Source organism: Onychostoma macrolepis, chromosome 01, assembly GCF_012432095.1.
Source record: "Onychostoma macrolepis isolate SWU-2019 chromosome 01, ASM1243209v1, whole genome shotgun sequence".
NCBI classification, from domain to species: domain Eukaryota; kingdom Metazoa; phylum Chordata; class Actinopteri; order Cypriniformes; family Cyprinidae; genus Onychostoma; species Onychostoma macrolepis.
In genome coordinates, this window is record NC_081155.1 from 33547410 (window position 1) to 33569302 (window position 21893).

General features: G+C 36.4%; 3 protein-coding genes across 3 annotated transcripts; 2 read left to right on the forward strand and 1 right to left on the reverse strand.

Annotated features, from left to right (window-relative positions):
- The first annotated feature begins 388 nt into the window (after nt 1–388).
- zgc:195282 (uncharacterized protein LOC100192223 homolog) lies at nt 389–4661 on the forward strand. The gene is made up of 4 exons (XM_058777318.1): nt 389–541; nt 3072–3166; nt 3243–3297; nt 3397–4661. The coding sequence occupies exons 1-4, from the start codon at nt 499–501 to the stop codon at nt 3441–3443; spliced, it is 240 nt and encodes a 79-aa protein (XP_058633301.1). The 5' UTR covers nt 389–498; the 3' UTR covers nt 3444–4661.
- Nucleotides 4662–14213: 9552 nt separating this feature from the next.
- Nucleotides 14214–18869, reverse strand: slc25a51a (solute carrier family 25 member 51a). Its single transcript, XM_058770267.1, has 2 exons — nt 18478–18869; nt 14214–15699 (listed from the first exon to the last, which is right to left on the reverse strand). The coding sequence occupies exon 2, from the start codon at nt 15617–15619 to the stop codon at nt 14771–14773; it is 849 nt and encodes a 282-aa protein (XP_058626250.1). The 5' UTR covers nt 15620–15699; nt 18478–18869; the 3' UTR covers nt 14214–14770.
- Nucleotides 18870–18975: 106 nt separating this feature from the next.
- Nucleotides 18976–19808, forward strand: LOC131537089 (thymosin beta-b). Its single transcript, XM_058770392.1, has 3 exons — nt 18976–19104; nt 19198–19315; nt 19495–19808. Exons 2-3 carry the CDS (start codon nt 19216–19218, stop codon nt 19524–19526), a joined length of 132 nt encoding a protein of 43 aa, XP_058626375.1. The 5' UTR covers nt 18976–19104; nt 19198–19215; the 3' UTR covers nt 19527–19808.
- The last annotated feature ends 2085 nt before the right edge of the window (nt 19809–21893 follow it).

The window sequence follows — 21893 nt, forward strand, 5'->3', positions numbered from 1 at the left end:
TGACAACCTATGAAATCTGAGCGGCTGACATCTGTGTCGCTCTCGTTCTCTCTGTCCCTCTCAATCTCCCTCTCTGTTGTTTCTTTGACTCTCATCCAACAAACAAGCTACAAGCTTTCATTTTATAACCGACTCCGACAAGTCTGATGACCTCACACGGCCCTCAGCATCATCTTTGATTTCAAACCGCAACGACTGACCACAGCAGAAGTGTGAAGTGTCTTTAAAACAGCAAGACTGACTTTAGTCCAGCCCCTCTATGACAGACTCATCATATCACAGCACCCACACACACTTCTGACCAAGATTTTCCTCCTCTCTGTCGTCTGACTGTTCGAATTGAGTGTATTTTCTTTTGAAATCATTTCTTGCTTCCTGTCACTGCACCTCTTGCCACATCCTTTGCTGTACCAAAAGGCTGTCACAGTTGAGACGCTCACATATTTCCTGCATCTCAACATCTCACGCATCACAAACTATTAGAGATCTGCTACAACCATGGTGAGCTTCTGTCCTATATGTGGGAAGCCTGTTTATTTTGGTGAGTGGCATCTGGGGATGGAGGGATACATCTTTAAAATGCTTAACGCATACTGATTAAGATGATTTTGAGGTTTTATGTAGTTATCAACACTGAGAAACATAAATGTAGAGCGAGGAGCTGCTGAATGTTTTGTGTTTAGCAGCATGGTTCTGTTTTGGCCTGAAAGTGGCCATTTTGACTTGCTGTTGTGGTATTTCTGTAGTAGGCTATTTGGATTATATCGTACCCGGGTTGTGAGTTTGCATGTAGGCTATTAGTTCTGTGATAACATCTTGCGTTAACTGCAGAGTGTTGTAGAAAGAGGTGTTAATGTAGTTATCAACACTGAGAAACATCAGTGTAAAGCATTGAGCCGCTGCATGTTTGTGTTTAGCTGCAAAACTTCAGATAAGGTTCTGTTTTGACTCAAAAATGCCCATTATTTTGACTTGCTGTTGTGGTATTTCAGTTGTTTTTAGATTATATTGTGCTCGAGTTGTGTGTTCTCATGTCTGGTTGTGTGATAACATCTTATATTAGCGGCAGAGCATGCTAACTTCAAATTAGCTTTAGTTTCTGCCTTTACGCTAGGTAAAACAAACTAGTTGTTGAGTGACCAAGTTTGTGTATGCCTCTATCTCAATGCCTTTGTGCAGTGTTAAACAGTCTGCAGTTTCCTAACCGCCATCAGCATCTCACGACATGAGTCACACGAGCACAGGAAGTGTCTGCCTGTGGCAGGAAGTGGAATAGGCCAGAGCGAGAGATGCTTGACTGTTTAAATTGGCAGATAGCAATGCAGAAACCTATGGACAGTTGAAGAAAGTTGAGAATTTGGCCAGAAAAACCCTGTAGGTGCTAGGCTTTCAGCATCAAGACCGAAGAAAAAAGCTCTCTCAGTTATTGAGCTAGACTGCAGGCAGTTTTTGGTTCTGCCAGAAAGAGAAAAGCTGACCCAAGATGTTGGTAGGAGGTTCAGCTTTAGTCTGGTCCTGGTTCAATCTTGAGGTTTCCTGTCCAATGGTTAAGGTCAGGGTTTCAGTAGGAGGGCTCGTGCTGAGCCACATGAAAGGGTCATATCTACATAGAACTGAGAATAGGAATGCAGTTCAAAATGAATGTGGAACTGAAAGATTGAAGAATCTAAAGTGTGAAATCTATGTTTAGATTCTTGTTTTCTTTATTAAAGGAGAGTGTGATTAAAACTAATATAATTATTCTGTTTTTTAAACAACAGAAAATTATTTTGACCCATCCCTCAATATGTAAAAAAGAAAGAAAGAAAGATGTTACTTTGCAGTTTTGCACATTCAATAGACTTCTGAGGCAAATCTACAGAACCACAAATAAACTTTATATCAATACTTACGAAGAGAGGGACAATTTAAATTCTGCCATTTTGTCATTTCAGAGAAAAAAAAAAAAAATCTACAACTTTTTTTGGAAAACCATGGAATACCAAGTTAAAAGGATAGTTCACCCCAAAATGAAAATTCTGTCATTAATTAGTCACCCTCATGTCGTTCCAAACCCGAGTTTAGTTCATCTTCGGAACACAAATGAAGATATTTTTGATGAAATCGGAGAGAGCTCTCTGACCCTCCCATAGACAGCAACACAACTGTAATGTTCCCAGAATCAGCGTTGTTTACGTTCAGGGGAAAGCGTGCGCATGCGTTGTGGTACTCTCCAAAATTGTGGAATACGGTAACTTGGGGAGTTGAATAAATTACGTTATTTTTGTTTTCTTTGCGCACAAAAAAGTATTCTCATAGCTTCGCAAAACTGAAGTTGAGCCACTGATGTCACATGGACTGTTTTACCGATGTCCTTACTGTATTTCTGGGCCTGGAAACATTTCAGTTGTGCAGGGTCAGAGAGCACTCAGATTTCATCAGAAATATGTTAATTTGTGTTCCGAAGATGAATGAAGGTCTTGCAGGTTTGGAACGACATGAGGGTGAGTAATTAATGACTGAATTAAAATTTTTGGGTGAACTATCCCTTTGAAATATGATGAGACAGAAAAGTCAGTATTGTGTTCAAATATGTTGGTATAACAGTAAAAACAGTATAACAGTAAAAGCAAAATAGAAATTGAATCTGAATCTTAAATTATAAAAATAAAAGCTATGAATAAACACTATAATGATATATAAATAGTACAAACATATTACTGATTCTAATTTCTAAATTTATTTAGGAAAGTTAAAACATGTTTTACTGTTGCTAACTAATTCACAAAACTATGAAAGCCTGTTTATGCCATGGAATAAAAAAAATCAAATAAAAAATTAATTGCAATTTTTTTTTTATCTCATAATTATGACTTTTTGTGAGTGTTCCTCTCACAATTCTGAGAAGTCAGTTTTGCAAGAAAGTTGCATTTTTTTTCATTCTGTGGCTTCCATACAAAACTCACATAAACAAACCACCACATACAATAATCTCATGATTTTTAACAGGTCCTTTGACTCTTACCATCTAACTCCAGCTTCAGTAAACACACCTGGCTGATTGCTTAACTTTTGACCTTTGATCCATGCAGGTGAGAAGAAGAGGTCGTTGGGACGGGATTATCACCCGTTGTGCTTGAAGTGTCACAAGTGTAAAAGACAGCTAACGGCTGGCCAGCATGCAGAGGTATATAAGTGATTACTTTGTCATATATGCCATATATGTTGCCTTTTAATGTCACTGTTTTTACATGTGTATGCAGCACGATGAGAAGCCATACTGCACTAACTGCTACATGAGAGATTTTGGACCCAGAGGTGAGAGCAAATGACTGCATTTATTCAATTAAATAACTTTTTTTTTTTTGATTTTTCTATTAATAATACAATATCATCTATGTTTTTTCTTTTGTGCAGGTAGCCGAAAACCTGCTGGTCGGGCCTTTAACACAGCAGCTTCTTAAGAGGGGTCTTGCAGTCTTGAGAAACACACAGCATCTGGATCTGCAAACAACAACAAACCTACAGTATCTGCTTTACACTGCCACACACAGCAAAACCACGGTTAAATACTGCCAAGTTGATCTCTCCTTACCACAGAATAAAACACAACTCCACCCTTATGATTCCATTCAGCATAAACTCATAAAAATGGCCAGAACCTGCCAAATCAACAGCCGTCCACGTTGGCATTCTCTCAGGGAAATGAGCTACTTCATGTGTTGAAATCTTTAGCCTTGATGTCACAGTTAATGCATCTAAATATTGTACATTATTTTTTAATTGAGTTGTATCTTATTCTTTAGAATGGGAGATGAGAAAATATCTAACTATATAGTGAATCGCAGGTTGGTGTGGGAAGGCAGCTATGTACAAGCATGTGTGTTTTTGGTTTCAAGACTCTGTATACCATTAATTAATTGATTAACTTGAAACACAATTTAATTTTTTTTTCTGCTCTATTATTGTTTGTTCTTTTCTGGGATTTTGTGGATCAGAGACTATAAAAAAAGAATTTTTTCACGAGGCAGCAAATGTATCTACAAAGCAAAAAAGACAATAATTAATCATTGTGTCTTTTTAATTAGAAGCAGAAGCTTGTGTCCCAAACCTCATGGCGCATAAGTGACAGCTTTATCATTTTTGTTAATTCAGGAAGAATACATATTTGATTTTATGATTTTATCAGTTTTTTTCTCATTAGTTCATTGAAAAGAAGTGTCACTCAGAGAGCTGCCAGTTAGCGTATTGTCAACTCATTGAATCAGAAGAATAATTTCATGTCTCTTATCCTCAAATCCATAAAATAAACTGTAAAAATAATAATGTAATAATTATTATGAATTTTATGTAACACTTTTTTTTTCTGTTGAAAATTGCATTTGAATAATTGAAGATTTATACCTCAAAATGTAACTGCCTACAATTATTGTTTTCATCCTATTAATATCTTGTGTGTGTGTGTGTGTGTGTATTTACACTAGTTTTTGAACAGTATAGATTTTTAATGTTTTTTAAAGACGTCTCTTCTGCTCACCAAGCCTGTATTTATTTGATCCAAAGTACAGCAAAAACAGTAAAATTTTGAAATATTTTTTACTATATAAAATAGCTGGTTTCTATTTGAATATATTTTAAAATGTAATTTATTCCTGTGATTTCAAAGCTGAATTTTTAGCATCATTACTCCAGTCATGCTCCTTCAGAAATCATTCTAATATTCTGATTTGCTGCTCAAAAAAAACATTTATTATTATTAATATTATGTTGAAAACAGCTGAGTAGACTTTTTTTCAGGTTTTCTTGATGAATAGAAAGTTCAGAAGAACAGCATTTATTTGAAATAGAAATCTTTTGTAACATTATAAATGGCTTTTGATCAATTTAAAGCATAAAAGTTTTAAAAGCTCTTTCCCAAAAAATAAAAATGATACTGACTCCAAGCTTTTGAATGGTGTAGTGTAATGTTACAAATGCTTTTTATTTCAGATAAATGCTGATCTTTGGATCTTTCTATTCATCAAAGAATCCTGAAAAATGTACTCAACTGTTTTAAATATTGATAATCAGCAAATCAGCATATTAGAATGATTTCTGAAGGATTATGTGACACTGAAGACTGGAGGAATGATGCTTTGATCACAGGAATAAATTACATTTTATTTGAAATAGTAAAAATATTTCACAATATTACTGCTTTTGCTGCAGGCTTGGTGAGCAGAAGAGAATTCTTTAAAAAAACTTAAAAAATCTTACTGTTCAAACACTTTTGACCGGTAATTCATATTATATTATAATAAATCAGGAATATATATATATATGTTTTTATAACTATGCAATTATAATAATAATTTAAAATAATAATATATTAATTAATAATACTCATAATTATATGCTTATGAAGATGAGCAGCCAACAAATAACAATAAAAAAAATCCACATGCATTCACATCAAGTATGCTTTACAGAAACACTCATCATCTGGAGCCAAAGAGAGAGAAGCCTGGCAAAAGGCTGTGTTCACAAGGCCAGGGCAGTCTGCTGGAATGTGTCTGTGTGAGTGTGTGTGAGCTGGCAGCCTTTCTGTAGCAGACCTACTGCTGGATACCTGCTGTTGATCCTGTCAAACTCTCACATGCACACACACACACACACACACACACACACACACACACAGGGCCTGTTTGTACAGGCATATGTGCATGTGTGAGCATGGACACGTTCAAGTGCACATATGTGATTAACTTCATGCATGAGCAAACATTTGCACTGAGGAAGAACATAAATCAGGTGAAGATCTCGGAATTAGTTCGGTTATCATTGGCGCTCTTTTTTTTTCTTTCAGATTAAGACAGAGAAAAAAATGAAAGAAAGGTGGCATGAAGGAGGTGGAGGGATTATTCCAGGGAGCGAGTGAGGGAGGGTGCATGCATGTGTGTAAAGAGGGTTCCCTGCTGCAGCGTGTCTTTGAACCCACCCCCACCTTGACAGGTCACATGGTTTGTGTGATGCCAGCTGTCTCATTTGCATGTGTTTTAACTACACCGCAAATCCATCAATTGGGAGAGAAAGCGAGGGAGAAAGAGAGAAGGGGCAGAGATACAAAAAAGGGGCTTCTACACAGTAGAAGAACTGATTGATGAAGAAAGACAGCGATGCCTTCATTCCTATGGGCTTCAGAGATGTGGAGGTTGTTAGAGATGTCCACCACACCCTCTGAAGTCTCAGTTGATATGTGCATGAAGAAGAGGAGGGATCGCCCATGTTACTTGTATGCGATGGGGACAGTCACTGTCACTAATATGCATATGGCTTATTCTAGAATTGGGAGCACATTTCACATCCACAAAAAAGTACAAAAACGATATGCCTTTCCAAAAAAAACAAATAAATAAAAAAATAGTGCTGGGCAACGATTAGATCCAAAATAAAGTTTTTGTGTATATTTATTATGTATATATTTAAGAAAAATATGTTGTTTATAATAAATACATTAAATATATTTATATATCATGTAAATTATATGAATATAAATATATACATGTAAAATATTTTCTAAATATATACTGTGTGTGTGTGTGTGTGTGTGTGTCTTTATATATACATAATAAATACACACAGTACACACACATATATTATATAAACAAAAAAAATATTTTGGATGCGATTAATAGTGATTAATTGTTGCCCAGCACACACACAAAAAAATAAAAATAAAATTGCATAACATATCATACAATTACCAAAATTATTAAGGGATAGTTCACCCAAAAATGAAAATTCTGTCTTAATTTACTCGCCCTCACGTTGTTCCAAACCTTTATTATTTTCATAGTTGACGTCAGTTAATATCCATGACAATAGGTTGTTTTAGATAAAAAAATATTGAAATAAGAGGAAACTTATAATAATGTGTTCAAAACGTTTAATATTCTGAAGAAAGCAGTTAATATAAATATGCACACACACTGCATCTCATCAGTGATATGAAATGTACCCTAAATTATAGAATGAATCATATATATGCCAATTGCATTGTGGGAGTGGGGGCAGAGTAATGCATATGCATTCACAATCTGCATAAATATGATTTTAAATTAATTTTATTCTTCACTGTGAACTGAACATACTTTGCCTCATTGCTCTTGTTAGCTATTAATAGCAATAGCATTGTGCTTAATTATTGTCTTAACTGACTTTTACTGCCTTGAATTCAAAAATGTGTTAATAAGCACCCTGAAGTACTCCATAAGACTCGGTATGTGTTTCTGTGGTGGAGGTTTCACAGTCACCCACTCATATCGGCGACGATGTGGATGTAGGAGGCTAATGTCATTGTACTAATCAAAGCCTGGGCTAATAGCTAATGCTATCAAAGAGTGATGAAGCAGTCCATTCATCTTTACAGAGACGGTAGCTCTGCAGACCACACTGCGTGAGAGAACTGTGCACTTCAAACAATGTATTGTGAAATCATCAAACACAAAGGCGTGTGGGTATTTTCAACCCTGCAATGTGAACATGTAGATGTTTTTGTTTGATATGATAATCTCATTGATATGTATGAGATACTGTGAGAAAGGGGAGTGAAGGTCTATGTGTGTGGAAGGTAACATAACAATAGGCAATGTGATATTAAAGGAAGTCTGTGACATTTTTACATTGCAGGGAATACCAGAGAACTTTTAGATACTGATGATAAAGTAAGATAAAAATATTTTTCATCAAATTTTGTCTGAACAAGGCCTCATATGTAAATATGAAGATATACAGTATGTATTAAATCAGAAGTGAAGTTATCAATTACAGAAGCTAGGTTTGTGATATACATATGATTATATGAAGTGAGCATTTTCTGAAAATAAATAAAAAAATAAAATACAGACCGTCTTCAAACCATAGGTCGGTTATACACATAGTCCCGCCCCCAATTATTAAGTTTGAATAATGCCACATAGCGAACACACAGTGTTTACACTTTTAAGGGAATTCAACATATAAATAAACTATTTATAATTGTTGATGCATATTATGCGACTGAAAAAATAAGATACTTTCAGCTTTGAGAAACAACGTATCCAGCTCATACTGTGCAGGACCTGTTCCAGACATACTATCGTCGCCCCCTGTTGAAAAATGGTGTTTACTGCCGTCTCCATGAAAACAAGGGCTATGATAAGAATACTGCACTGATAGACAAAACATAGCCAGAGAAAGTCAGTCAGGAGTCAGCTATATAATGGACAAATGTAAAATTAAATGCTGAATTGTGTGTGATGAGTTGTGATGATCAGAATAAGCAAGCCTTCACATTTCATTTAGTAAGTTTTAATTATATTTTATGATATTTTTTACATAGTCACAATGTTTCTTCTTAATTTAAAAAACACACAAACCCATACAAAGTCTTTACTTAGATACAGTGAGGAAAATAAGTATTTGAACACCCTGCTATTTTGCAAGTTCTCCCACTTAGAAATCATGGAGGGGTCTGAAATTGTCATCGTAGGTGCATGTCCACTGTGAGAGACATAATCTAAAAAAAATCCAGAAATCACAATGTATGATTTTTAACTATTTATTTGTATGATACGGCTGCAAATAAGTATTTGAACACCTGTCTATCAGCTAGAATTCTGACCCTCAAAGACCTGTTAGTCTGCCTTTAAAATGTCCACCTCCACTCCATTTATTATCCTAAATTAGATGCACCTGTTTGAGGTCGTTAGCTAAATAAAGACACCTGTCCACCCCATAAAATCAGTAAGAATCCAACTACTAACATGGCCAAGACCAAAGAGCTGTCCAAAGACACTAGAGACAAAATTGTACACCTCCACAAGGCTGGAAAGGGCTACGGGAAATTGCCAAGCAGCTTGGTGAAAAAGGTCCACTGTTGGAGCAATCATTAGAAAATGGAAGAAGCTAAACATGACTGTCAATCTCCCTCGGACTGGGGCTCCATGCAAGATCTCACCTCGTGGGGTCTCAATGATCCTAAGAAAGGTGAGAAATCAGCCCAGAACTACACGGGAGGAGCTGGTCAATGACCTGAAAAGAGCTGGGACCACCGCTTCCAAGGTTACTGTTGGTAATACACTAAGACGTCATGGTTTGAAATCATGCATGGCACGGAAGGTTCCCCTGCTTAAACCAGCACATGTCCAGGCCCGACTTAAGTTTGCCAATGACCATTTGGATGATCCAGAGGAGTCATGGGAGAAAGTCATGTGGTCAGATGAGACCAAAATAGAACTTTTGGTCATAATTCCACTAAACGTGTTTGGAGGAAGAAGAATGATGAGTACCATCCCAAGAACACCATCCCTACTGTGAAGCATGGGGTGGTAGCATCATGCTTTGGGGTGTTTTTCTGCACATGGGACAGGGCGACTGCACTGTATTAAGGAGAGGATGACCGGGGCCATGTATTGCAAGATTTTGGGGAACAACCTCCTTCCCTCAGTTAGAGCATTGAAGATGGGTCGAGGCTGGGTCTTCCAACATGACAATGACCAAGCACACAGCCAGGATAACCAAGGAGTGGCTCTGTAAGAAGCATATCAAGGTTCTGGCATGGCCGAGCCAGTCTCCAGACCTAAACCCAATAGAGAATCTTTGGAGGGAGCTCAAACTCCGTGTTTCTCAGCGACAGGCCAGAAACCTGACTGATCTAGAGAAGATCTGTGTGGAGGAGTGGGCCAAAATCCCTCCTGCAGTGTGTGCAAACCTGGTGAAAAACTACAGGAAACGTTTGACCTCTGTAATTGCAAACAAAGGCTACTGTACCAAATATTAACATTGATTTTCTCAGGTGTTCAAATACTTATTTGCAGCTGTATCATACAAATAAATAGTTAAAAAATCATACATTGTGATTTTTTTTTTTTTTAGATTCTGTCTCTCACAGTGGACATGCACCTACGATGACAATTTCAGACCCCTCCATGATTTCTAAGTGGGAGAACTTGCAAAATAGCAGGGTGTTCAAATACTTATTTTCCTCACTGTATATTCAAATACAGAACACAATAAAATGGCACATTTAAACAACACTTTACATTACACACAACAGCTTTTTTAAAGCAGTTCAATTTACAGAAAGGCTTACGATGATAAGACATAAGGCAAAACAAACTGAGGTCAGGAGATGCATGGGGAAAAACTGTAAAATGCAACAAAAAGGTGTAATTGTAAACATCATAAGCAAGTAAAATAATGGTGTCTTGTAAATAGTCTGACACATGAACAATAATGTTTAAACCAGCAAGTTAATCTAAATACACTGTAAAAAGTGAAAGTTGACTTAACTTAAAAAAATTGAGGAAAGCCGTTGCCTTAACATTAAGTACATAATTAAAAAAAAATTTAAGTGAACTTGACAATTCAATTAACTTTTTTTTTTTTAGTTATTTACTTTCACTTTTTACAGTGTATTAACTTGACTTAGAGATAGTTTAAATAATGTTTGCTGTATTTAATTTTTGACAAAAATCATTTTTATAAAGATTTCATCTAACATTTCATCTGTTTTAAACAGAGCTTAAAAAGGTTCAAGTTCATTTTTATTATTTTTTAATATATCAGTTATTAACTTAAGTTTAATAGTCTAAGTTTGCATGTGCTCAAGTAGTGTTTATTCAAGTTTATACCTGAATGGCAGAACAAGATGATGTGAAATATTCATTCATGCTGATGTTTAGTTTGTGATGTCAAACTGTGATATTTAGACTTTTCACAAAGTTCAACTTGATGATTAGTATGCAGTAAAACTTGTGCATTTTTTTTTCTTTCAAATGCATATGCACTACCATTCAAAAGTCTGGGGTCAGTAAGATTTTCTTTTTGAAAGAAATTCATATTTTTTACAAAAGTGACCATAAAGGCATTTATAACATTACAAAGAATTTTTATAGCAAGTAAGTGCTGTTCTTTTAAGCTTTCTTTATTAGGGGTTTCACAAAATATGTACTATTATGTAGCACAACTGTTTTCAACAGTTAAGTTTTCGACTAGAAAGGTTTCTGAATTATCATGTGACACTGAAGACTGGATTAATGCCTGCTGAAAACTATATTAAAAAAATATATTAATATAAAAAAATATATTAAAATAGAAAACAGTTCTTTTAAATGATGGTATTTACTGTGTTTTCAAAGCAAATAAATGCAGTCTTGCACTTTAAATCTTTCAGACTCCAGAATGGTAGTGTAAATGGAAATAAATAGAGCACAAATTATATTTACAGACACAACCATTATCATCCAAAGTGCACCTTGGCACATTGCCATTGTCAACTGAGGTCTGTGGTCTCACCTTCTTAAAATCCCAATATATTTGGAAGTGATTCAAAGAAGCTTTCAGTGCATGAGAAACACGAACCAAACACGACCAAATCATTGCTTATGTCATTGAAATAATCTGTTATAGCTTTAGTGGGCGCTAAAAGCATGAAGAATTCTGGCTCAGATGGGATGATTCTGTTACCACATGAAAGCTAGAGAAACCACACTGACTCTCGTGTTTATTGGTTTCCAGATGACTAATCAATGCTTGGACTGGACCCGAAGTCATCATTTGGTTACTGGAGTCTACATCTTTTGGCGACGCCAAAACTAACTCAGCAGAACTATATATAAAGTTGGTGGCAAAAAACGGAGGCAGTGTAAACTGTAGTCCTGACCATTCCCGCCCTTGCAATGACATACTTAGTGATTTGAATACTCTGTGGTTAAGAGACCACAGAAGTCAGTATAGAAAAGAGAATACTGGGAACGTATCAGAGGACACCCTGAGTGAGTTGAAGTCAAAGATGTCTCTCAACACTCGCTTCTTCTCATGTGTGAGCCAATTCAATCTTTAATCAAAACATAAAACTGGATGACATATGTTTTATTCAGTCAGATGATGAATTAAAGAGATAGTTCGGCTAAAAAAAAGAAAATTCCTTCCAAACCTGTTTGACTTACTTTCTTCTATGGGACAAACTGTAAAAGGTAATTAAAAAAAAAAAAAAAAAAAAAAAAAATACATCCCAGCCACTGTTTTCAATATACACTGAACAAAATTATAAACGCAACACTTGTTTTTTGTCCCCATTTTTCATGAGCTGAACTCAAAGATCTAAGACTTTTTCTATGTACACAAAAGGCCTATTTCGCTCAAATATTGTTCACAAATCTGTCTAAATCTGTGTTAGTGAGCACTTCTTTGCCGAGATACTCCATCCACCTCACAGGTGTGGCATATCAAGATGCTGATTAGACAGCATAATTATTGCACAGGTGTGCCTTAGGCTGGCCACAATAAAAGGCCACTCTAAAATGTGCAGTTTTACCGAAAACCAGTCAGTATCTGGTGTGACCACCATTTGCCTCACGCAGTGCAACACGTCTCCTTCGCATAGAGTTGAACAGGTTGTTGATTGTGGCCTGTGGAATGTTGGTCCACTCCTCTTCAATGGCCGTGCGAAGTTGCTGGATATTGGCAGGAACCGGAACACGCTGTCGTATACGCCGATCCAGAGCATCCCAAACATGCTCAATGGGTGACATGTTTGGTGAGTATACTGGCCATGCAAGAACTGGGGTGTTTTTTTTAGCTTCCAGGAATTGTGTACAGATCCTTGCAACATGGGACCATGCATTATAATGCTGCAACATGAGGTGATGGTCGTGGATGAATGACACAACAATGGGCCTCATGATCTCATCACGGTATCTCTGTGCAGTCAAAATGCCATCAATAAAATGCACCTCTGTTCGTTGTCCATAACATACGCCTGCCCATACCATAACCCCACCGCCACCATGGTCCACTCGATCCACAACGCTGACATCAGCAAACCGCCACCCACACGACGCCATACACACTGTCTGCCATCTGCCCTGTACAGTGAAAACCGGGATTCATCCGTGAAGAGAACACCTCTCCAAAGTGCCAGACGCCATCGAATGTGAGCATTTGCCCACTCAAGTCGGTTACGATGACGAACTGCAGTCAGGTCGAGACCCCGATGAGGATGACGAGTATGCAAATGAGCTTCCCTGAGACAGTTTGTGCAGAAATTCTTTGGTTATGCAAAACGATTGTTGCAGCAGCTGTCCGGGTGGCTGGTCTCAGACGATCTTGGAGGTGAAGATGCTGGATGTGGAGGTCCTGGGCTGGTGTGGTTACACGTGGTCTGCAGTTGTGAGGCCGGTTGGATGTACTGCCAAATTCTCTGAAACCCCTTTGGAGACAGCTTATGGTAGAGAAATGAACATTCAATTCACGGGCAATAGCTCTGGTGGACATTCCTGCAGTCAGCATGCCAATTGCACGCTCCCTCAGAACTTGCGACATCTGTGGCATTGTGCTGTGTGATAAAACTGCACATTTTAGAGTGGCCTTTTATTGTGGCCAGCCTAAGGCACACCTGTGCAATAATCATGCTGTCTAATCAGCATCTTGATATGCCACACCTGTGAGGTGGATGGAGTATCTCGGCAAAGGAGAAGTGCTCACTAACACAGATTTAGACAGATTTGTGAACAATTGAGAGAAATAGGCCTTTTGTGTACATAGAAAAAGTCTTAGATCTTTGAGTTCAGCTCATGAAAAATGGGGGCAAAAACAAAAGTGTTGCGTTTATAATTTTGTTCAGTGTAATTAAAGTAAATTTAAACCGGGGCTGTCAAGCTCCAAAATGGAAATATTAAATATAAAAGTATCATAAAAGTGCCCTATATCTTCTGAGGCGAAGTAATTATTCACTAAACAGCCAACATTTTATGAGCACTCATTACACATATATCTGATTCATGAATTGTTTTTTTAAGTGTGATCCAGATTGAATCAGTTGATCCAGTTGACAAAAACCTGAATGATTTGTTTATGAAGCAGATTTGGTGTCATGCAAGATCCTATTACCCCCCAAATCTGTATTTTTCTCCTTTCCTCAGCAGACAACTTTTTCATGGGTGCTTTGTTAGGTGCCTGATTAGAAATAATGAAAAACACTTTACACTGTATTTAATCATGAAAATGTTAATTTCTTTTAAATTACATATAATGCCATTCAAAGGTTTTGGGGTTAGTCAGATTTGTAAAGAAATTTATATTTCTATTCAGCAAGGATTCATTTATATTGATAAAACATGACAATAAAGACTTGTATAAAACATTTTTCTGTTTCAAATAAATGCTATTCTATTTAACTTTATATTCATCAAAGAATCCTCTATCACAGTTTCCACATAAATATTAAGCAACACAACTGTTTTCAACATTGATAATAATCAGAAATGTTTCTTGAGCTGCAAATCAGCATATTAAAATTATTTCTGAAGGACACTGAAGACAGGAGTAATGATGCTGAAAATTCAGCTTTGAAATCAAAGGAATGAATTACATTTTAAAATTATTAAAATAATTAAAAAAACTTATTTTAAACTGTAATAATATTTGATTATTACCCTTTTTACTGCATGTCATTATTGAATTAAAAAATCTTGCCAACTCCAATCTTTTGAAAGGTTATGCATCCCATTTTAATGGTTTAAATACTATTTTAAATACAAAATGATCTATTGCTTAAAAATTTTCAAATCAAACATTTCCCTTTCTTTGTGTTTTCAGATAGCCTTGACGATGAAGAAATGAAAACAGAATTTTCATCTTTTGAGTCAACTATCCCTTTTTAATGCTGTATTTTATTTTTAGCAGCAGAAATAGAATGAGGAAGACTTCTTTTCCACTTTTTTTTCTCTGAATTGTTGATGCTTTTCACTTTAATTCCGTCTCATCTCTATCAGAGCATTTTCAGTAAAAGTTCATATGTAGCATTTATGATTCCCCATGAGAAAACAGATCTCTGGAAGTTCAAATGCACACCACGAAACAAACGGCTCACCTTCCCGTTCCTCTCTCTCAAAACGTTTGCCAGTATCACCCTGCAGGACTGAAACTCCCCTCCAATCTGTACTTGTGCGTGAGACTTAACTACATTCAGAGGGTAAAACACCACCCCGAGACCCGCTCCCAGAATCCCTCCACATACAAAGTCATTAACCAAATGCCCTGCCTTTGTCTCGGCTTCGGGGAGCAGTTCCTTAATCGGTCCACGCAAGCCAAAGAAAAAAACATTGCTAGGGCCATTTCTGAGTAGGATTGGAACAAGGCCACGGTAAAGCTCTCGGATGCCGTGTTGTTGAAGCAAAAAGCGAAAAATATGCGAAGTGTTCTGAAAGTTTCCATGATGACGTGGGTCCTGCAGTAGAGTTTGGACCCTCTCGAAAGGAGTTAAGACTGCTTCAGCTGTTCCCGCTAAAACTGCTGCGATGCTGTCCGTTAACAGGATGGGGGCTTGAGGAGCGTGTAGCTGCAACAATCTGGAGAAGTCCTCATAGAGGCCAAACATAATTGCTATAGTGCTGCTTTTTTGCAGCAGAGGTGGAAGGATGCCGCGGTAGAGTGTGCGCAAACCGTCCCTCTGGAGCTGGCGCACAGCTTCCCACGACTGCACTCCGAACAACTGCTGGCGGAACAGGGCCTTGTGTATGGGAAATGTCATGGCAATGTTGGCGAACGCTGCTACAGAACCACACAAGTAGTGTTTCTGACTCTGCAGCGACTCTTGGTCTTGGTCGGCGGAGGCCATGGTCCTCGTTGATAGCCAGTCAAATGTTGAAAATGAGAATCAGATATGATGTCATCTGGTGCGTGAAATATAATGTGCTTCTGATGAAAGAAGAAAAAGAAATAGTCATCAACAACTGATAAAACTACTACTAGTGTAACAACTTAAATAGTATTGCTATGAACTTAAATATAGTAATGCATATGAAACATAAATTGCATAATTGGGTGATTCAAGCCACTCCTACATTTTATATTTCATTTTTTTTAAATGAAACCATATTGTGTTTTTATGTCTGTATAGAGCACTGCAGTGATGATATATTTATTGTAGGCCATCCTGGAAGTTCGCATTACCCTGGTTCCCTCCACAAAAACCCAATAGCATTTTTGCACTGGCTTTTGGATTACTGCAGAAAATAACCAACAAAAGTTTATCATGATGAACAAAATGCATAAGAATTATAATGTTAACAAGTGAACACAACTTTTAGGAGTTTTGACACCTAAATACAATCAACAGAAGTAAAAAGCTGAACGTAGGCTATAAACGAAACCACGGTCCATGACTTCAAAGTCACCATCACTAAGCTTCTGATAACTCTTTCATTCAGTCTTTATTTAAAATGCATTTCCCTGAAAGTTTTAGTTGGAATAGTTTGTAAGAGTGTGATTATAAACACAAGGCAGTAAAAACAGATTAGTGAGTAGATAAGTTTTCTTGTTCAGCGTGATGATTTTTAATGTGCCCAGCAACCTCTGCAGTCCCATTTTGACACTTGGAGGCTGTTTACACCTGGTCAGTGGTCACTTCATGCGTTTTTTTCTGATTGGATAGCTATCCGATCCTGAAAAGACCAGGTGTAAATGCGCTCCGAAACGCTTTCGAGATGCATTTAAATCCGATCGCTCAAACCACTTCAGGAGGTGGTCTGGGCCGCATTCTAGACAAAACTGGACAAAAGTAAATGCATCTGGTTGTTGAAACCAAATATGCTAATTTTACTCCTCCCAAAATATTAAAATAATAAACGTGTGAGAGCGTTTTATAGGCTATATGGCATGTCATAGTCAGAGATGACAGCGCTACGCATGAAGTGACCAGGTGTAAACAGGCCCTTGAACTGCCTTTGAAAATTAAAAGTAAAAGCTTAAAAAACAAAGGCAGAAGGAGTATTACTGATTGGGTTGGGATTCAAAACTCAATTCCAATTCCAGAATTGGATACTTGTTGTAAAATTAAAATTACAATTCCAGCTATCAATTCCTGCGTTCACATAGGCCTATTTTTTAGGTGGCGAAAAGAGGCTATTAAAATGTATTTGTCTTTGAATCATTCATTCAAGAGATTCATTCAAAAACACTGATTCATCCAAAAATGAAACAAGTAAATCTTGAGTGAGTCATTGAATCATTCCATTCATAAATTCCATGAAATTTTGTTTAGTTGTCTAATATTTGTCTTTCTTCATAATTGTGAGAGAACTACAACCTCCATTTATATATATGTCTAAATTTATCCAGAATTTTGTGCACAAACAGCTCTTAGTCCAGTCCAGTTTTTATGAAGCCGGCTGATTTTTGTTCATGGTATTCAGCAGCGATTAAATGTTTTGCAAAAAAAGACACAGAATAAATGTTTGATATCTAAATGTTTGACTTCATTTTTTTAACCACATTGGAATTGAAAAGAATCATTGATAAGCGGAATCGGAATTGATCAAATTCAAATGATACCCAACCCAAATTACTGATGTATTTTATGTTGCTAAATAAATGTGAAAATATCTTGTGCTTGTGTTAATCACAGATCTTTTTCAGGTACTTAACCAAAACCCCATTCAAACAATCTATTCACTTCAGGAGGACCGAACCATAAGTGAGTATATAAGAGGACATAAGCAATACTTAACAACAACAACAAAAAGTGATCCATATGCCTTCAAGATATAAGATCTCATAAGAATGCATTAAATTGAACAAAAGTGACAGGAAAGACCAAAAATAAATAAAATAAAAACAAAAATAAATAAATGAAAAATTAAAAAATCTTAATATTCAGTAGCACACCTGTTTTCAACTGTGATAGAAACAGAAACAGCATAATAGAATGAAAGAAAAAATGGCTTTGAACAGCTTTATGCACACTTCAATTTATTTGGCTTATGGAGGAAAAAATAAAATTATTATCATGTTCAATCCCTTTTGGAAGCTTGCTGAGGACCCCTAGTGGGCTCCAGCCCTCTGCTTGACAACCACTAGACTGGTATGTTGAATTAATACAGAAATCTGGTATCCCTCGTTGATTTTAATGTGAAGAATACTAATGAATTCCACATTGCTAGGAGTGTGGAGCATCTCTATAGGTGTCCAGACTAAAAAATAGCATTAGCATATGACCTTCACCACAGTATCATAGTTAGTAGCCTACTATTATTGTTACTATAAAATCATAATAAATAAATATGGGGTTTCATTCGAATCGCTTTCATAATATTTTTGGTATTTTTGTTTTATTATCTTTCTTTAAGCCAGCAGTGTTGGCAAATACTATGGTTACCATGGTAACGTTAAATCTTGCAAAGGCGTGACCTGTGATGTTTATGACAAAGACAGATCAGATCAACCGCGCCCGCTCTTCAGAAAATCATGATATAAGATCATTTAGACTGAATCACTGAATTATTTCAGACTACAAAGATGAAGCATCTTCATCTTCACTGACAACAACGAGCTACATAATGCAAAAACACCACGTCACGTTCAAATTTGATCATATTGTTTACCCGCTATGAAATGTCTCTGAATGAACATATGATAAAATATCCCGCACAATCTGATGACTAAGTGATGTACATTTTATAAAAATTGAAACCTCACCTCGTGACATTCGCTTCCGTCGCGCACATGTATCACAACACGCTCGCGCGCATCTCGCGCTCTGATTGGCTTGATGAAGCTGATCCGAGATCTGTGTCTGAAAATTAAATCGATAGCTTTCTGAGATTTTTTTTTTTTTAGTGCTGTGGCCTTTTCTTTGTAAGAACTTCATTCCAAACAGAACACAGTTTCACGGTGCGTGGTGTAGATAACATGACAACATACAGCAGAACAATAAAGATCACTGGACTTGGCAGCATTGTAGATTAATTAATACATTTTGCATTTTCATAGTTTCTTTTTTATGTCTAACAATAAATAAATAATCTGACTGTAATCTAAATAAATTCAAGATATTTGCATGTTATTCGGGACGTTGATTCCTGAAAACATGAGGTGTATTAGGCCATACTGATTACTGAGGGGGGAAAATGCATGTCAAGCATTTGATCAATTAACCAATGAAAATGAAGGAACAAAATTATCAACAGCTTGCACCTGCTGTAGTAATTAAATTGTTCCTCACTTAGCTAGCAGTCAGGTTGTGTTGATTAAATATATATGTGTCAAAATCCTACTCTGTGTCTCCTACGTCTTGTGTGTTGTTCTTCAACAGTGAAGCAAGAGGTTTGGGGTTTTATTTTGCGTAGTGCTTTGTTGTAGCGTATGTGTTCATATTTGTAGGTTATCTCTTTGTTTAACCTATTCATTTTCCCTTAGAAAACCTGAAGTAAAACGATGGCTGACAAACCAGATATCAATGAGATCTCTCAGTTTGACAAGACCAAGCTGAAGAAGATTGAGACAAAAGAGAAGAACACACTTCCAACTAAAGAGAGTAAGTTTGAGTTTTACAGAGCGCTCATTACTTTCTGAGCCATAAGTGATGTTTGTTCTTATTTGCAGTGTAAAGCTTGTTCTTTGTATGTGAGTGATTTTTAGCTGCTTTGTAGAGTAAGTAGCCTAATTATTTTAGTTTTTAACAGTTTAAATTGCTCCATTTCTTCCACCTTCCAGCTATTGAACAGGAGAAACAATGTGAGGCATAAACTATCTTCACCAAGGGCAAGATGTGGAGAGCTGTGAGATGGCAAGTCGCTTTAAGCGGAAGATGGCTTCTCCCAACCTCCAGTCACTATAGCCTTAGGCTGGAGTGGGATATTTGCCCTCATAGTTTTAACTTGTGTATCAGACCATCCTGAAAGATGACTGACTTCATGATAATGATCCCATGTCAATGAAGAGGCAGTCAGCTTTGCACTGAGACCCTGTTCTTTTGTAAACCCATTGGAATGAAGAAAATGAGTTTATTTGCCCTTTTCTTTGGTGAAATAAACCTTTCAAATGAATTAATCTGTTGGTAGTGTGTGTGTGCTGGGTTTTTAAATGAATTATGGGTTTTTAATAATTAATTTTAACTTTAACGCCGACTTATCTGCCTTGGCTTTTGTTGAGGTTTGCTGCTTGCAGTTGGGGAGAGGGAGTGGAAAATGTTCCACTTTGTGACACTTGTAGTGTTCACTTTATCACATGCAAAGTGGACTGAATATAATATACCAAAGAAGTTTGGTGCAACCAGAAAAGATTTTTGAAAATACTTGTGCTTCTTAATGTAGTATACTAAATCTCCTGCCTGTCTGTGCTCATAGGGGAACTGCTGGCCACAGCTTGTCAGCTTCCAGTCTAGTTAACAAACACTCAATATATTAGAAGACTATATATGCAACTGCATGATTGAGTCAAAACCGTTCACAGAGGAAATGAGTGCAGTGACCTTGGCATGACTGTGTGATGCAGTACATTAGATCCTCTCATGCAATGTAGTGGTGTTTTAGTTTCATTGACTTTTATGTTTTGAGTATATATTCAGTTATAAAGTTAAGTTTTACTAATGTTGTGTGTTTGTCACTTTAGTTTTTTTATGCTTGGTTTTTATTTTTATTTTAGCTTTAGTTTTGTATATTTTAGTACATCAAGTTAAAAACTAAATGAAAATGAGAAAGTTGCCTTGGCAGTTAGCTGAAATAAGCTAAGTTTATTTCAGTCAAAGTTGATTTAAATTAAATTTGTATTTTATTTCAAGTATTGCACTTCAAGTATTTCAAATGTAATGGTTTTAGTTAGCTGTAATGACCTAAATGGTAAGCCAACACACAATTAAATATTCAACAGTTACATATCAGTAGAAAATTCCTGCTGGAAGGCAATTTTAGCAAAAATATTTCTTGAGCAGCTAATCACATGCCTTGAAACTGTGATTCACTTCTCATGAGAGAGTCAGTGCGATTCACTACCAAAGATTAAAAGATTGAACAATAAGAAGAATTTAAACACATTTACACAGCAAGATGAAACAATCTATCCTCGAAAGAGGAAAACTTAAAGAAAACATCTTACCATATAAGTTGAAGTAAAAGTTGTAAAGTTAGTTTCTAGAGTTTATAATCGGTATAAAAACACTTAAAGATCTAAACTCATATGCAGTCATGTTTACAGCTATTGATTCTAAAATTATTTATATTGCATATTTATATGTTTATATTAATTTAAAATATTACTTAATTACTATTTAACTAAGCTGGCTTGTGTAATGGATTATGGGTATAATAATTATATAAATATAAAATAATTATAAAAAGAAAAATCATCTCTAAAAATCTGATGATTTTATCTTTAAACATTTTTACTATGTAGCGTCCTTTAATTTGGAGTAAGAGAAGCTGGAGGAGTGGCTTTATTGCGTCAGAGATGTGTCACTTTGCTTGAAGCTGATTGGTCAAATTGTGGTTTGAGATCTCTAAACCAGAACATAACCTGCCCCGGAGCAGGTTAGCTGTGGAGCGCAAGTTACTATGGCGATGAACGCCACTTAAAGCCAAACCACTTTCATGGTACCTAAAACCCAGAGTTGGCGCAAACTAAACTGAAACTTCCCTGGCTAGCCAGCTAAACCGGCTTCATAGTATAGGCCCCAGGGCGCGAGCCATGAAAGTGGCTTGGCTTTTAGCTTCGTTCATAGCCATAGTAACTTACACTCCACGGCTTACCTGCTCCGGGGCAGGTTATGTTCTGAGTTAGAGATCTCAAACTGAAATTGGACCAATCAGATGTGAGCAAACTGACACATGTCTGACACAAAAAAGTCACTTCCCCAGTTTTTATCCTCACTTGAACACTTGGGTCAAATCCAGGAAATACGTCATATGTGACCCTGGACCACAAAACCAGTCTTAAGTCGCTGGGGTATATTTGTAGCAATAGCCAAAAATTCATTGTATTGGTCAAAAATATCGATTTTTCTTTTATGCCAAAAATCATTAGGATATTAAGTAAAGATCATGTTCCATGAAGATATTTTGTAAATTTCTTATTTTAAATGTATCAAAACTTAATTTTGTTTAGTAATATGCATTGCT

Excerpts from the sequence above, each read along its gene's own strand:
- zgc:195282 (XM_058777318.1), top strand. The coding sequence starts at position 499 with ATGGTGAGCTTCTGTCCTATATGTGGGAAGCCTGTTTATTTTG. Across the intron at positions 3,167-3,242 it reads CGGCTGGCCAGCATGCAGAG|CACGATGAGAAGCCATACTG; the intron begins GTATATAAGTGA and ends ATGTGTATGCAG. Across the intron at positions 3,298-3,396 it reads GAGAGATTTTGGACCCAGAG|GTAGCCGAAAACCTGCTGGT; the intron begins GTGAGAGCAAAT and ends TCTTTTGTGCAG.
- slc25a51a (XM_058770267.1), bottom strand. The coding sequence starts at position 15,619 with ATGGCCTCCGCCGACCAAGACCAAGAGTCGCTGCAGAGTCAGAAACAC.
- LOC131537089 (XM_058770392.1), top strand. The coding sequence starts at position 19,216 with ATGGCTGACAAACCAGATATCAATGAGATCTCTCAGTTTGACAAGACC. Across the intron at positions 19,316-19,494 it reads CACACTTCCAACTAAAGAGA|CTATTGAACAGGAGAAACAA; the intron begins GTAAGTTTGAGT and ends TCCACCTTCCAG.